This window comes from Taudactylus pleione, unplaced genomic scaffold (assembly GCF_031769625.1).
Source record: "Taudactylus pleione unplaced genomic scaffold, aTauple2 ptg000252l, whole genome shotgun sequence".
NCBI classification, from domain to species: Eukaryota; Metazoa; Chordata; class Amphibia; order Anura; family Myobatrachidae; genus Taudactylus; species Taudactylus pleione.
The window spans coordinates 1,805,945-1,822,283 of NW_028284654.1; the positions used below are offsets into that span (position 1 = coordinate 1,805,945).

Consider the following 16,339-nt stretch of genomic DNA (forward strand, 5'->3'; position numbering starts at 1 on the left):
TGACGTCATCGCCGATAACAGCTTTTCGCAGCTTCATTGAATATGGTCCCTTGATGTGGGGGGCGTGGCCAGTTGGGGGGGGTATGGCCACACTGTCAGGTTACCTTTTAAAGAAGTTATGTGCTGGCATGATGATATGATGAGGCGTGGTCACGCCATCTTGTGGACATGATTGATTACGCATCCAGTGGGGCCCAGGGACTGTTCGTGCCTGAGCATGAACCCGTCATTCAGATAAGTGGGTTTGTTGATTATTTATAAAGGCTGATGTCGATGTTGATATTATTGCCTGTGGATATTTTTTTTCTTTATATTCACCACTTTAGAGCTGGAGCTCTCCCCAGCACATCACACACACACTGTGAATGCAATCAATACATAAAGTCACTGTGAATACTCTACAGAATATCGAGTAGTAAGTTATTTATGTACATTTACTGCCCATATAAGGCAGGGGCAAATGCAGGATTTCTAAAGGGGGGTTACCAAGTGCTTGATTTTAGAGGCTAATTCATGAAGAGGACATAATTAGCACTTAACCAGCTTTAATATGTGTCACACAAAGTGTAGTGGGTGTCATAATTCCAGCATATACAGTTCCAGCGATCACAGTAACCCATTAGATGCGGCAGAAAGGCAGGCTTGCCAACATCCTGGAGGGGGCAGCCAGGTTGGACAAGCAGGAAGGAGTGACGCGTATAGAGGGGGCGTGGCTGGGGATACTACCCTGCAATGGAGAGGGGCACGGGACGTGGCCGCGAAATCGCATCATTTTGACCCCGCCCCCACTTCACAATGCTGAGGTTTTCGGTATTGTAATGCTGGGGGCAGGGTCAGGATGTCGCGATTCAGCATGATTCGCGGGGGGTCTGGGGGCTCGGCAGCTGGCCGGGAGGCTTACCTTCCTTTCCGGGGGTCCGGGAGTGGCGCACGATTTTCAGGAGGCTCCTGACTATATCGGCAGAGCAGGAAAGTAGGCAGTAGGGCCATCCTGCCTGAGCTGAATGTTTTTATTGTGCATGTCTGGGGGAGCGGCAGAAGAACCTAGCACTGCCCTGGACATATATGTACAGGTTGGTCTCCTTATGCACTGGATAGTGTATTATTATATGGTATTAATAATTAACTCTATTGATGGTCTATAGCTGTGCACTCCTATCAGTGCATGTTTTCCAGATCTCCTAGTTGGTACACACGTGTTCTCATTACTGGCTCACACAAAAGATCTACTGGTGGTGCTAATTATATCATTCGTGATACTGAGAAGAACATGCAGCACTAGAAACATTTTGTGATTATGGTGTGAACTGGGGAAGGGGGTTTCCAGGCAACCGGACCCCCCCTGCATTTGCCTTTGTAATGCTTACATTTTTGGGGGGTTTTGTTTGTATTTTGTTTGCTAAATATGTACTTCCCTCGTACATGGCGTATACTGCTGGTACAATCTGAAGAATCATTTCTGTTCTGGTCACAGCTTCCTGTTTTCCGGGCTTGTCGTGCTGTGGCTGTACTGTTTAGCAGTGCAGAACATGTAATCCCAGACATTAAGCATGTCATAACAGGCATGATCTATTTAGTCTCACTATGGTTTTGCTGCTGTCTCGTGTACAGCGAGAAATGTACTGCAGATGGGAAAATACCAGGGCGGTAACTCTGTAGATCATTCACAGATTACCATGCAGTTCCTTCATATTTCTCACTCTGTAGGGACTGGTCATATAGTTACTGCCAACAGCAGTAACTGGCCAGTGTGTGGTCTCCGTGTGCAATGCAGAGCCCATTACCCAGTGGTTAGTGTACCATATAGAGGTCATTGCCGGGTTACCAGTCCAGCATGCAGTGCCCATTCCCTGGTGATCAGTAAATAATGCAGAGCCTAGTCCCTGGTGATTAATGTGGAGCCCAATTCCTAGTGATCAGTATGTAATGCAGAGCCCAGTCCCTGGTGATCAGTATACAATGCAGAGCCCAGGCCGAGGATTAGTATACAATGCAGAGCCCAGTCCTTAGGATCAGTTATACAATGCGGAGCTCAGTCCCTGGTGATCATTATATAATGCGAAGTCCAGTCCTGGTGATCATTATATAATGCGAAGTCCAGTCCTGATGATCACTATATAATGTGGAGCCCGGTCCCTGGGAATCAGTATACAATGTGGAGCCCGGTCCCTAGGGATCTGTATACAATGCGGAGCCCGGTCCCTGGTGATCAGTATATACAGTCCTGGGGATCATTATATAATGCGGAGTCCAGTCCTGGTGATCAGCATATAATGCGGAGTCCAGTCCTGGTGATCATTATATAAAGGGGAGTCCAGTCCTGGTGATCAGTATACAATGCAGAGCCCGGTCCCTGGGGGTCAGTATACAATGCAGAGCCCAGTCCCTGGCGATCAGTATACAATGCGGAGCCTGATCCTTGGTGGTCAGTATACAATATTGAGTCCAGTCTTTTGTGATCAGTATACTGTACAATGCATAGAAATCCGTCTCTGGTGGTCAGTGCTTGTTAGCCAAATATGCTTAAATTGGGTCAGTCACCAGTAGCCAGTGATAAATTATATATGACCCAGCCCCTTATAGATCAGATTAAATATGTCAATGCCTGCAAAATTATTATTATTATTATTATTATTATTATTATTATTATTATTGTCATTATTCCTAAATAAAATGATAATGTAACAGATTTATTCTGTGCAAAATACAGGGGAGAATTACCTAGATAAATGATGTTCTCCCCCCTTGATATTTGTGTCTATCAATGATCACGGATTAGTGCTGGTGATTGTGAGCAGGGACGTTATGTAGTATTCGTGGAGCATAAGTAAGTGTGCAGCAATACTCTAGCAGCTGCGATAGCAAATCCGTCCGCAGCACTATGGCACTTCCAGAAACAGAATGGACCTCATACAAGACTTAATCAAGAAACATGCAGGAAAATAAGGCTTGACGTGTTATTATTATAGTAATACTGATGACAGCACAGATCATAAAAACAAAACTATATTGATAGTTTTCTCACTAGAGGGAGGAATGATAAGGTAAGAAATTGAGACCCTGATTCAGAGCCGGACGCTCTGACAGAGCACTCACTCTGAATAATGAATGAATGTGATTCAGATTTAAAAAGGGCCTGATTGACTGTTGTACGCTAATCCCGCTGCGACTGCATCTCTGTACGCTGATACTGGGCTTGATTCACTACAGAACGCAACTGCGAATGTAATAGCGATTACGCACGCAGTTCAACTGCGATAGTATGCTAATTCATTGCGATCGCTAGGCCGCCGCTGCACTACACACATGCTGCGCTGCGCTGCACCACACATCCACTTTACCTTACACACATCTGTAATGTTTAGCAAGACTGCAAAATTATGGAGTACCAGCGCAGACTCACACACACTTACACAAGCTCTGACCTTACTATACTCAGAAATTGCTAATGTCAGTACATGCTATCAGGCCTCAGGCTGTGTGTAATTTAAGCATGTCCATGCAACGGCGTTTGGCCGCCCTTCCCCCGGTGCCACCACAATCGGCACATCCTGTCAATCACTCTGCGATGGGTCTGCGTAATGACTTGGATCTCAGGGTCTCATTCAGACCCGCTCGCGATCGCAGGACACTCGCAAGCGGGTCGATGGTACCCAAATGCGCATGCGCACGACGGAGGGAGCTCCGTCGTGCGCATGCGCGAGACCCGGATAGCGACAGCCAAGCTGTCGCTCCGGGTCTCGCACCAAAGGGGGCGTGCTGTCGATGGTGAGTGACAGCACGCCCCATTTGGTGGGTGTGCCGGGGGCGTGGCTGCCAGACGTAGGCGTTCCCATGGGAACGCCTACCGTCTGGGGTCGGCCCCACTGACATCACTAGTGATCACTAGTGATGTCAGTGGGAGTGATTTTGGCTCTGATAGAGCCAAAATCACTCCAGGGCTTGCGGCAGCGAGACCCTACTGCAGGGTCTCGTCGCAAGCCCGATGGTCGCGATGGTCTTGACCATCGCGACCATCATCATGGACGCTCGCATAAGCTGTCGGTGGTAACCCACAGCTATGCGAGCGTCCAAAAGGCCGCTCCAAATTTAACTAGGACGGCCCTGATTCAGAGCGAGCGCTCTGGTCAGAGTGTCTGGCTCTGAATCAGGGCCTCAGTCCCGATCACAATAGCTAGTTCGCGCACGCATGCGCAGTATGCAACAATCGGCCGATTGCGATGCGTATTAGCAACTGCGTTTCTAGCTGAATCAAGCCCACTGTGAGTTAATATGCACATGTTGCAGCCACCAGGAGACGTATTGAGACACTAACCGACGGTTTTGCAAATCCAAACAGCTGCGTAAAAAGTCACAGCATCTACTTCACCCTATGGTTACGCAAAATGACCAACCGAACTAAGACGCCGGCACCAGTGGAACTGCGTACAAAGACGCAGTTGCTGGATCTTACACGCCTCTTAAACAGTTGCGACACACTTGCGTTTTTCAAACCACCCCTCAGTCATCACCTGTTACCACCTACAAACGACCCATATCTGTCAATCACTCTGGGGTATATTTACTAAAGGTCGATTTTAACCGATTTTGAACGACTTAACATCAAAGTCAATCAATATCGATGTTGTGTTTCTGAGGCTAAATTTAACATTTTTTTTTTGTTTAAAAATGGACCGTTAGTAATTGTGAGATTTAGCCCCAGAAACACAACATTGATGTTGATCGATTTTGATTGATTTTAAATCCCAGACTCCTCTCTGTTATTTATTTAGTACCAGCTATTTATATAGCACACTCATATTACGCATCACTTTACAGAGAATATTTGTCCATTCATATCAGTCCCTGCTCCAGTGGAGCTTACACTCTATGGGGCCCATTTATCAAAGTGCATTTGAGGTAAATTCCCCGAAAACACCTGTTTTCGGGGGTTTACCTAAATACTTAGTATCCCCCGAATGTATGAAGGAGGGACCGCAGCAGGTATCTCCGATACCTGCTGCGATCCCTCCATTGCCGCCGGCAGCCGCCTCCCCCATAGGTTTCTATGGGGGATGCGATGCTGCCAAATGTATCAATATCAGGAATGCAAAGCATTCCCGATATTGGCCCCAGCAGCTAACGCCATCTAAAGATAGCGTTAGCCGCTGTGTCCTATGGGCACTTACCTCATATCAGCCGGCGGAGGGATCTGCCAGATCCCTCCGCCGGCAATGGGCGCCGCTCATGTGCAGTCCGCAGGACTGCGTATGCGCAGAAGCCCCGACTGCCCTCCGGAGACATCGCAGGGACGGGCTCTTTTCGGAGCCCGTCTCCCTGCATGTCCCGGATAATACATCCGGCAGATAGGATCGCATTTTGCAATGCGATCAGGGGCGGTACTGCATGCCCTGATCGCATTGCAAAATGCGATCATTAATAAATGGGCCCCTATATTCCCTATCACTTGTGCACACACACATACACACCAGGAAGTTTTTTAAACTCCACACAGACTGCTTTGGTCAGGATTGAACTCATGGCCTGAGCAATGATAGTCACTACGCCAACCATGCTTCCCCTTTCCCAGATTGATGCAAGCTCCATGACATGATTCTGTAGATCAGTGAATCCTATGCCAGATAATGGGTGACTTGCTGGACATAGATTTAGGCAAACATGAAAACTGACATTTTTCACTTATTATTTAGCTCCATATAATGCAGGCCCTTAACACCTATTATTGTTTAGCAGAGGACCTGTTTGCTCCCTAACCCGCTGATGTAGGTTATGCCGTCCTGTACCACTACATAACATCTTATGTCCTATGTCGTTTGGTTTCTAGATATCAAATTATTTGAAGAGCAGGATCTGGGAGGGACGGTGCACCTGGGGGATTCTCTTCTGTTGCCGTCCGCCTGTAGCAGTGACCCTTCCTTCAAACCATCGACTCCGGAGAACACGGATGAGCTATTCAGGTAGCAATCACATCTAGTGTTCTGCAAATAGATCCGCGCTCAGCTATTCCATCATCGTGTCCATGCTGGCATTCTCCAACACACGCACAAAGTCAGGGTTCTCCTTTGTATTGTGGTTAATGGAGTTGCAGGTTATAAACACGATTTTGGATACGTGTAGTCTATAAGTATTGCACCCCGATTCCTGATAATAAGCTGATTGGATGAATGAAGATAACTTTAAAAGTGTTTATTGTTCGTACAAATATAAAGGTGTTTTCTACTTTCCTGTTATTACTGTATTTGTGGCAGTAACGATACATTTAAGGCTTACGTTATAAAGCTTGTTTTAAGAGCAATATAATTCCTTAATAATTAAGAGACACGTTGCTACATAATACATATAATAGTTCTTTAGATACACATATACAATATTATAGGATCTGTCCAATATTAAGCAATGTATATTTACCTTCACAGCATATCATTACATAACATGAGAGGATAAATATGACAAACATACGTATAATGGTATAAGAGATAACACGCAACCATATCGGGGTAATAACTAATGTAACAGTATGAGCCAAACAAGATACAATCAATTATTATACCTAAAGATGATTAATGTCCATGATAACATTTGGAACCCTGACATCAACTAAACAGGAGGGATCCCTGAGAGGGATGTAGTTAGGTCACAATGCCGGCGAGGGATTTATGACAGGCGTCAAGATACCGACGCCGGAATGCAGAACGACGCGGGCCCGATCGAGTACAGGTGCCCGTCCTCTTAGCCGCCGGGGGGGCAGGATTAGGCAGGGCTGGCTCCAGGGGACAGAGCACCCTGTGCCGGCCCTCACCAGCGCGCCCTATCTCCGCACGCGGCGACTGAAATGGGGGCGTGGCCTAATTACCATAGGCCATGCTCCCTGCATGACATTATTAGTAGGCGTGTCTGCCTCCAAATAACGTGAGGCTGGGGGGAGCCTCATTAGCGGGGCTTCCCCCAGCCCTCTCCCGTCACTGAATGGATGCCGCGTGCATGCGCGCGGCACCCATTCAGGGTGTCCGGGATCCGGCACTGCCACGGCGGTGGGGGTCCCTAACCTCCCGATTTGACCACCCGCAGGCCCACGGGTGGAACAGTGAGACAGTAATGTCCCGCTGAATCGGGATGTTGGGGAGGGGTGCGTGCCCTCTATGGGTGGCGCCCCTGTGCGACCGCTCAGATCGAACACCCCTAGAGCCGGCCCTGGGGTTAGGTTTAGGGCACCCCGGGGGGACTTAGGGTTAGGCTAGGGGAAGGTGGGGGTTAGGCTAGGGGAAGGGGGGGTTAGGGTTAGGCACTCCCGGGGGGAGGTTAGGGTTAGGCACCCACCTGGGAGGGTTAGGTTTAGGGTGCGGGGAGGGGGTTTAGGCACTAACGGGGGGAGGTTAGGGTTAAGCACCCCTAAAGGAGGGTTAGGGGGGGGAGAGGGGAGGGTTAGCTCCGCTGTTGGAATTTCTTCCCTTCGGACAGCCGCTGCCGGGATTTGAACCGGCGTCTATACAATCCCATTCCCACAGTATTACTGTCTGCTATAGTAACAATCAGCCTCCACCAGTACAGGATATAGCTGACAAATACTGTAAATGGCCGTCTGACCTCTCTGTCTACTGCCCAGTCTTGTGTTATTACTGTTATGTTCCCCAGTGTAATGCACAATGGAATATACTGGCACCATACTATAAGTAAATGTTGATAAATGAATGGTATAATATGTATAGTCAGTTCATATAATTGAAACCTACAGTATAAGCGGCAGCCGATGACTATAATCCTTCTTACCCAGCTGTAGCAGATAATAACATACCCGAGGCCAGCCAGCTTTCTGAAGATTTATTATACTATTTTACTTAGTTATGTTTTGAAATAATATCATACTGTGATAATAATGAATATCTAGCTAGTAACAAACCCAAAACCTCCCTTGAATAGTTGCAGTAATACAATACAAGGAACTACTGCTGCTATATTCTTTACGGGATATCTGCCTAAAATTGCAACAAAGTAAATATTGTCTGACTAAAGCAATAACTAAGAGGCCTATTCCTCATCGGGTGCTGGGACGCAAGTTGTGGCAGTGAATACTTAAGTACCGGAGCAATGCTGTACTGCTCCGGTGTGGGGACAGGTGCTCCAAAAAGCAGCTGTCACCACGATCCCTACCGCTGCTACAAAAGTAGCAGTGTTATACTTACCCGTTTCTATCTAGCCCACCGTGCATGTGCATGCCGCCAGTCTCGCAGTGAGGATCCCGCTTTGCTACCTCGGAGGACCAGTGGCGGTTGTGGAGGGGGGGGGGGGGGTAGCAATCAGGGTGATCACTTGCCCCCCTTCCTCTGCAACACTAGTCCCCTGCCCTTTGCCACTGGTCGCTATATAGCAGCGCAGAGGCACATCAGGCAGGGAGAGAGCAAACACGGCCGTTGCTCAGTGGCCGCAGCATCCCTGGACCCTACCCAGCCTAGCACACAGGCTGAGCAGCAGCAGGTTCTGCAATCACCCTGCCTGATGTCCCTTCCTCACAACATCATGTCACTTCCTCACAGCCCCTGTCACATGCAGTCCTGTTCTCACACATCATTCATCTCATTTCCTGATATACTTTGTGCTGCTGGGGGACCTTGCTCCTTCCCCTATATAGCTCTCAGTCTGTGGCTTCCTGCTGCCTCCATTTCCCTGCTGACATCATATCACTGCCCTGTCACATGCTGTCCTGTGCGCTCTGCCATAGTTACACAGGGAGCAGGGCACACCTGCCTCACATGATTGGCGCACTCATCTTCTGCAGCTGTTAGTATTCTGATGATCTGATTGGCTGCAGTTTGTTCTATACCCACCCACTTCAAAACTTTACAGCGAAGGTAAAATCACTCTCTGCTGGAAATGTCCTGGTAAGTGCATGGATAATTGCAAATGACCGAGAGGACTAGACTCCACTGTATCTTGATGTCTGTGGCGCCCAGTGCCATCTGTCTGCACATGCCTAGCCGATATCTTCAATTGGAATGGTTCCTGGTTTTATAGTTTGAATCCTGTTTCTGTTACTGAAATATATTTCTGGGGCATTTGATCACCTATTTCTGTATTGTGCCTGCAGAGTTGAAGAGGACTTTGTGAAGCTCTTGAATCTTGGAGTGAAGCCAAAGACTAAACCGAAGCCCAAGCTGCCGGTAAAACCCACTTTTCTAAAGGAGTCAAGTCATTCGCCAAGCCCATCGCAGGCGGATTCGGAGCACACAGGACCCAGCATACAGGCTATGGATGAGTCAGATATTCTCCAGTACATTAAAGTGAATGAGTCTGCAGACAATGACTCACTCAGTCTGTTCTGAAGGAATGTTGCTGATACCGCTCTCTAAGTGTCCTTTACCACCTCACCGGCAGGGCTCTTAATCTGCCTCCCTTAATGATTAGTGAGGTGGCTACACATTAGTAAACATTACTGAACTCTGGAATGTAAAGTTATCCTACAGTGAGAATGAACCGTGCCATGACTGCCGTACTGCAACTCCCAGCATGTCTAGGCAGTCATTGGTCATCAGACCTTGCAGGGGGGTTGTGGTCTAATATTAGTCTACAAAGTTGGTAATTGTCAATGGTTATTATGGAATACACAAAATCGGTCAAAGACATTTCAGTTAGACGCCACTATGTCCCGTCTGCGATGAAGTGCGGCAATTTGCCGCACTTATGGTATCACCGGACTCGAGGATTTTTTTTCTTCTCAGCCCCGTTGGACTGCATGCAAAAATCTGCAAGTCTGGGGCACGATTGGGCCCCTGGGGGGAGGGGGGGGGGGGGAGTTCAGCTGCTGTTGTCTACGTTTTCAACGCCATTGCAACGGCAACTCAACCCCCTAAGTGAATGGGACCCATATAGTTTAAACTATTCAGCACTTGTGATATGAGAATGAATCATCCACATTTTTGGAAACTAATAAGTATTGAGGTACAATAAGTCTCTCTTTGAGCATATATATCAATGTAGACAGACAAATCACTCTGTACAATGAAGGTTTTGATTTAGATTAGTCTGTAGATTTGGAGTTAGGAATGATCATATTAAGACAAAAATTTCTTACTGATTTTCTGTAGTGTTCAACATAAAAGGTGTAAATGATACTATTATGTAACAGTATTCAAATAAACTCATAATACACAATAATCTGCATTTTACAATGTTTGTTTGGCTAATATAGGGGGGGGGGAATGTGTTCTTAACTACCATACCACAGTGTGTTCTTAACTACCATAACACTGTGTGTTCTTATCTACTATACCACTGTGTGCTCTTATCCACTATACCACTGTGTGCTCTTATCCACTATACCACTGTGTGCTCTTATCTACTATACCACTGTGTGCTCTTATCCACTATACCACTGTGTGCTCTTATCCACTATACCACTGGGTGTTCTTATCTACTATACCTCTACTGGAAACTACTGTGCATCCCACTATTGGGTTATGCTGGGTACACACTTAACAGATATATCTGCAGACGATTGTCGTTCGTACACACTAAACAACCATCATCTGTGTTCAGGGTGTAGGAGGAGGCGGGTTCTGCTGGCCGGGGGATGGGGCGGGGGTGTGTCCGCCCCGCTCCCCACGGGTGCCGCTGTATATTTTCGTGCGGTCTGCATACCGCCCATACACACTTGCCGATGGACAGATATGTCTGCAGACATATCTGTCCATCGGCTGTGCAGCACAGCCAATGCAATATGTCTGAATGACGTCATTCACAGACATATCGCAGGTACACACTGGCCGACGGGCAGCAGATATATTGGCCGATCAATTGATTGGCCACTATATCTGTCAGTGTGTACCCAGCATTAGACAGGAAATAGCCCTTTTGCACTGCCACTTCAACCCGGGTTTATTGCTGGGTTGACCCTGGTCGGGACTTAGTGTAAAAGGGTCCAAACAAAAACCCTGGTCCAGTGACCCGGGAATTCAACCCAGGTAGCTTGCAGGGTTGGACCCAGCAGACCCTGATTAAGGGGCAGTGTAAACGGGTAACCCGGGTCGTCCAACCCGGGTTCCATTTACAGCATGGGGAGATGTGGATATCCCAACGCATGTCCCGGTTTGGCCGCGTGTTCCAATTCCTGGTCAAACCTGAGACTTTGGAGTAAAATGTGTATAGGTGACCCCTTATTTAAGCTGTAGATTTTAAAAAGGTAATGCCTTGTTGGGCTACAGATATTACAGTATTCCCACACATTGTTCATTATTTTTTATTTATTTTTAATCATGTTTAGGCGCAGATTTTATTATAAAAACCTACGTGTAGAATTATTGTTTTGGGAAATGGATTAATGACAAAGAAAGAACCGCAAAGTGTTTCTTAGTGGTCTTTAGGAATTGATTTCTCACATTTGCATTTAGTTCAATTTCTATAATAAAATGTTGAACCTCTTCGGGGAGATTTTCTTTGCCATGTCAGGAGGTCTATGCAAACTAATAGTTTATTTTTTGAATTGTAAAGAAAACACAAATTTATAATTAAACCAGGTATAATTTTTGTGGGTACTGTATAAACAAATGACTGCTAGCTTGATACTGAAATGTGACAAGTCCAAAAAGTGCCTGCTCAAGGGTAACAAAAGCGTCAGTACTGAGGGGGTTGATCCCATTTTCACATTAATGGCAATGTATCGCCTTGGTTACATTGACGACATACTTGCAAATTAGAAGTTTTTGGGTTTTTGTTATGCATGTTAGTCCCAAGCACATTGACGTTACAGCCTTGTTTACCAAATTACGTGGCCACCCACTACCGTAAGATATATAAAAGTCAGTTAATAAAATGTATGTATTTGCAGAGGTGAACAGCTATCTTCTTATTGTCTTACTGGCAAAAATGGATAGCCTGCTATTTGCTATTCACTATATTTAACGCTGCAATTTGTTTCATTTATCCCTAACTGCAGCCGGAGGATGGAGCTCACTCCTGAGCTCCGCCTTTCGGGTCCCGCAGTTGGTGTTAGGAGAGGCGTCATGACGTCTCTCCCACAGTGCCGAGCATGAGAAGCGGTCGGATGGCGGCAGACGCAGGAGCGGAGCTACAGATAAGTACTGTATGAGTGTGTGTCTGTGTGTCTTTATATGTAAGGGGCACTACTACTGTAGTATAGGTGGGGACTACTACTGTGGCTATTGCACAAGGGGAACTACTACTATGGGCATTGTATAGGGGGCACTACTACTGTGGGCATTGTATAAGAGGTACTACTGTGGACATTATATAAGGGGTACTACTGTGGGCAATGTATAGGGGGCTCTATTACTGTAAGCAATGTATAGGGGGCATTACTAAAAGGGGCGCTACTACCATTGGCAATGTATAGGGGGCACTACTACAAGGGGCTCTACTACTGTGAGCAATGTATAGGGGGCACTACTAAAAGGGGCACTACTACCATGGGCAATGTATAGGGGGCACTACTACTGTGGTCATTGGTCAAAGGGCACTACTACCATTGTATAGGGCACTACCACTGTAGGCATAGTATTAGGAGCACTTAATGTGTATAAGGGGTACTATGGTGTCGCACTCTACACTGATGAAAAAGGGGCCTGTCTTAAGGGCACTCCCCCTTTTGAGTGGCCAAACCCCCTTGTACGGCGCGGTAATAAGTACAACCTTAGATTTTCCATACCCCCCCCAGTGTCGTAACTAAGTTTTTCGTAGCCCGTTAGATGAATAATGGCGCACCCCCCTCCCCCCATACACACACAAAAGTAAATTTGCACACGAAAGGTGCGCCGTAAAACTGGGCATGGCCACATACCAGAAGGTGTGTGGCCACTTAAAATGGAGCGTGCGAACATGACACGCCACCCGCTTCTCGTCGCTCTGGGAGCATTCCATATGCACCTTACCTATATTATGGTGGTTTATCACAATGTGGAACTTCTGAAAAAATGTATCCGCCCTGGGAAAGCAGTGTATTCAGTCGGTAGTCACTATGTAGGTCACATCGTCCGGAAGATGCCTGTTTGTGTAGGAATATTAACAAGGTCATCATCAAACAATAGCTGTTCAACCAGACTCGTGCTCCATGTGTAACATCTTCCCCCTGCGTCTCTCAGTTACACCATCATCTCCCTCCTGCATCGTTTCTCAGTCACACCATTACCTCCCCACCGCGTTGTCTCTTAGCCACACCATCATCTCCCCCTGCATAGTCTCTCAGCCACACCATCATCACCCCCTGCATCATCTCTCAGCCACACCATCATCTCCCCCTGCATCGTCTCTCAGCCACACCATCATCTCCCGCTGCATTATCTCTCAGCCACACCATCATCTCCCCCTGCATCGTCTCTCAGCCACACCATCTTCTCCCCCTGCATCGTCTCTCAGCCACACCATCTTCTCCCCCTGCATCGTCTCTCAGCCACACCATCATCTCCCCCTGCATCGTCTCTCAGCCACACCATCATCTCACCCTGCATTGTCTCTCAGCCACACCATCATCTCACCCTGCATCGTCTCTCAGCCACACCATCATCTCACCCTGCATCGTCTCTCAGCCACACCATCATCTCCCCCTGCATCATCTCTCAGCCACACCATCATCTCCCCCTGCATCGTCTCTCAGCCTCACCATCATCTCCCCCTGCATCGTCTCTCAGCCACACCATCATCTCCCCCTGCATCGTCTCTCAGCCACACCATCATCTCCCCCTGCATCATCTCTCAGCCACACCATCATCTCCCCCTGCATCATCTCTCAGCCACACCATCATATCCCCCTGCATCGTCTCTCAGCCACACCATCATCTCCCCCTGCATCGTCTCTCAGCCACACCAACATCTCCCCCTGCATCATCTCTCAGCCACACCATCATCTCCCCCTGCATAGTCTCTCAGCCACACCATCATCTCCCCCTGCATCATCTCAGCCACACCATCATCTCCCGCTGCATTATCTCTCAGCCACACCATCATCTCCCCTTGCATCATCTCTCAGCCACACCATTATCTCCCCCTGCATTGTCTCTCAGCCACACCATCATCTCCCCCTGCATTGTCTCTCAGCCACACCATTATCTCCCCCTGCATTGTCTCTTAGTCACACCATTACCTCCCCACCGCATTGTCTCTTAGCACAACATCACCTCCCTCCCTGCGTCTCAGATACCTGCTGTGATGCCTCCATTCCCACAGGCATCCACATCCCCCATAGGTTTCTATGTGGGATGCGATGCTGCCCGCGATGCATTCCAGATATTGGCCTCCGCAGCTAACGCCATCTGAAGATAGTAATAAATGTCCATGTTGGTGCAATCTCATATGGATACAGTAAGCAATATACACGGAGGACTCATTCATTGTTGCTAAGGGTGGTTGTTGCTAAAATACAGATTAATCCCACAGATAAATCATTTTGTACTACATTTAAATAGAACTTAGTAACAGCTCCATACATTTAAAAAAGATCTAAATCAGAGCAGAATAAATCCAGACACCGTCATAAATCCCCGATTAACCAGTCCTATGTTCCCGCAAAACCACTCCTACTTTCTGATAAGCACCCACTTTCTGGGAGGGCAGAGAATTAGGACACTCCTATCATAATTGGGGCTCTTGGATTGTATATAATGAGGCTGGTTCTGATGGTCTGATTCAGACCCGCACGCGAGCACATTGCGCTCGCAAGCAGGTCGATGGTGGGCCAGTGCGCACGCACGGCATGCTCAATGCATGTGCCCTGTAGCGAGTGGGCGGTTGTCGATGTTGATCGACAGCTCGCCCCGTTTTGTAGGCGGGTAGGGGGGGGTGGCTGAACAAACGGAGGCGTTCCTGAAGGAAGCCTGCCGTTTGTGGGCGGCCCTACTGATATCAGTCGTGATGTCAGTAGTGGACTTCCTACTCAATTAGAGCAGGAAATCCACTCAGGAGACCTTAAACCCTACCACAGGGTCGCCTCGCAAGCCCGATGGTCGCGATAATCTCGACCATCTCCTGCTTAGTGAGCGGACAGGATAAAAATAAATAAAATACTCCCCGCCCTGATTCAGAGGCGCTCGCTATTTGCGAGCGCACGCTCTGAATCAGGCCCTGAGTCTTTTGCATGCGCAGTAGCGTATATATACATGAGTTTCTCTAGGAAATTCTGAGTTTAGCGGTTCTTGGTTGCTTCTCTCGTCCGTGAAATGGGAGTTTTCGTCTGGCAACTGGGCGGCAACCAGTGATCCTTCCCGTGGGTGCGTCATGGGAGTGTCGCTGGGCTGTAGCCAGAGTTTTGGATGAATCTCTTGCACTCAGCATTGGGTAGGCAGGGCACTAACAAGGGGTGTACGAGCAATGCCGCAGCGCAGAGCCCTATGGGCTGCAGCTTCACTGCCCCACGCTCCCTGCATCTGGCTAGCAGGGTGCACGGAACAGCACCCTGCAGCCACAATCACTGCTGCAGTGCCGCATGGAGCGTCCTTTGGATGCCCCAGACATTTACACTGCGGTCTGAGGATGCTCCGGGGCAGTGCTGTGCTTACCGAAGCTTGTGGCCCCTCCCCCTACATATGCGCTCCAGGGGGGGCGTGGCTGGCACAGGGCGCATGTCAGCCCTGTCACGGCGCTGGGGGTTGATGTAAGAGCTGATACTAATAATGACTGCTGCATCTGCGGACGGAAAAAAAAAAGTGACCAGTGTGACAATATACTTGAAGATGTGCATATAGTCACCTTGGCATATGGTTGCAAATGTGATTACAGCCTCCGCTTTGCGTGTGACACAGAACCAGGCGCCATGTTTTTACAATCTCCTATACTACTGTTTAATTTTTGCATCATACCCATCAATCCAGACCGAGCGCTGGCCTCCCCAAGCCCCGTCTGGGTTACCTCAGACAGATCCGGAATTAAGCTTGTCCTTACATGTGAACATAACCTATGACTCAACAGTCGATTTAAAATGAATGTGAAACAGGTAGGAATTTCTCGTCTAGTGAAACAAATGCTCCATGTGTTACGCAGTTACTGTTGCTGAGGAATTACGCTGCAGTGCTGGAATTCCTGTGCGCTGACCTAAGAGAAAAATCTACAAGCCCAATGAACTGGATTATATTCACACAGGGTAATAGAGGGAGTGCTAAACGAAGGTGTAACTTGACTACATTGGTGCAACGCAGCTGCTGCCATAATGATGCTCTCCCTAGAAAGGTTTTAGCTGAAAACGGACCTTAATAGATGAATCTATTTTGCACTGAACAGCAAATTATCAATGCAGCCTTATGGGCCCCATCCATCTGCAATGGATTGTCGCGATGCTGCAACCCGGGATCGCAGAAATCCAACATGTTGGATTTTGCCGATTTGACGATCGCGATCAAAAAAT

The 16,339-nt window shown here is 47.8% G+C and overlaps 1 protein-coding gene across 3 annotated transcripts in view; it reads left to right on the forward strand.

The window, feature by feature from the left end:
- HS1BP3 (HCLS1 binding protein 3) overlaps positions 1-10,166 on the forward strand; it is an 84,730-nt gene extending 74,564 nt beyond the window's left edge. For all 3 annotated transcript variants that reach the window (XM_088480276.1, XM_088480277.1, XM_088480278.1), the window contains 2 exons: positions 5,825-5,957; positions 9,083-10,166. In XM_088480276.1, coding sequence (XP_088336402.1) covers positions 5,825-5,957; positions 9,083-9,317 — 368 coding nt within the window. In that variant the 3' untranslated portion in view covers positions 9,318-10,166. The remainder of the gene's footprint in view (positions 1-5,824; positions 5,958-9,082) is intronic.
- Positions 10,167-16,339: the final 6,173 nt, after the last annotated feature.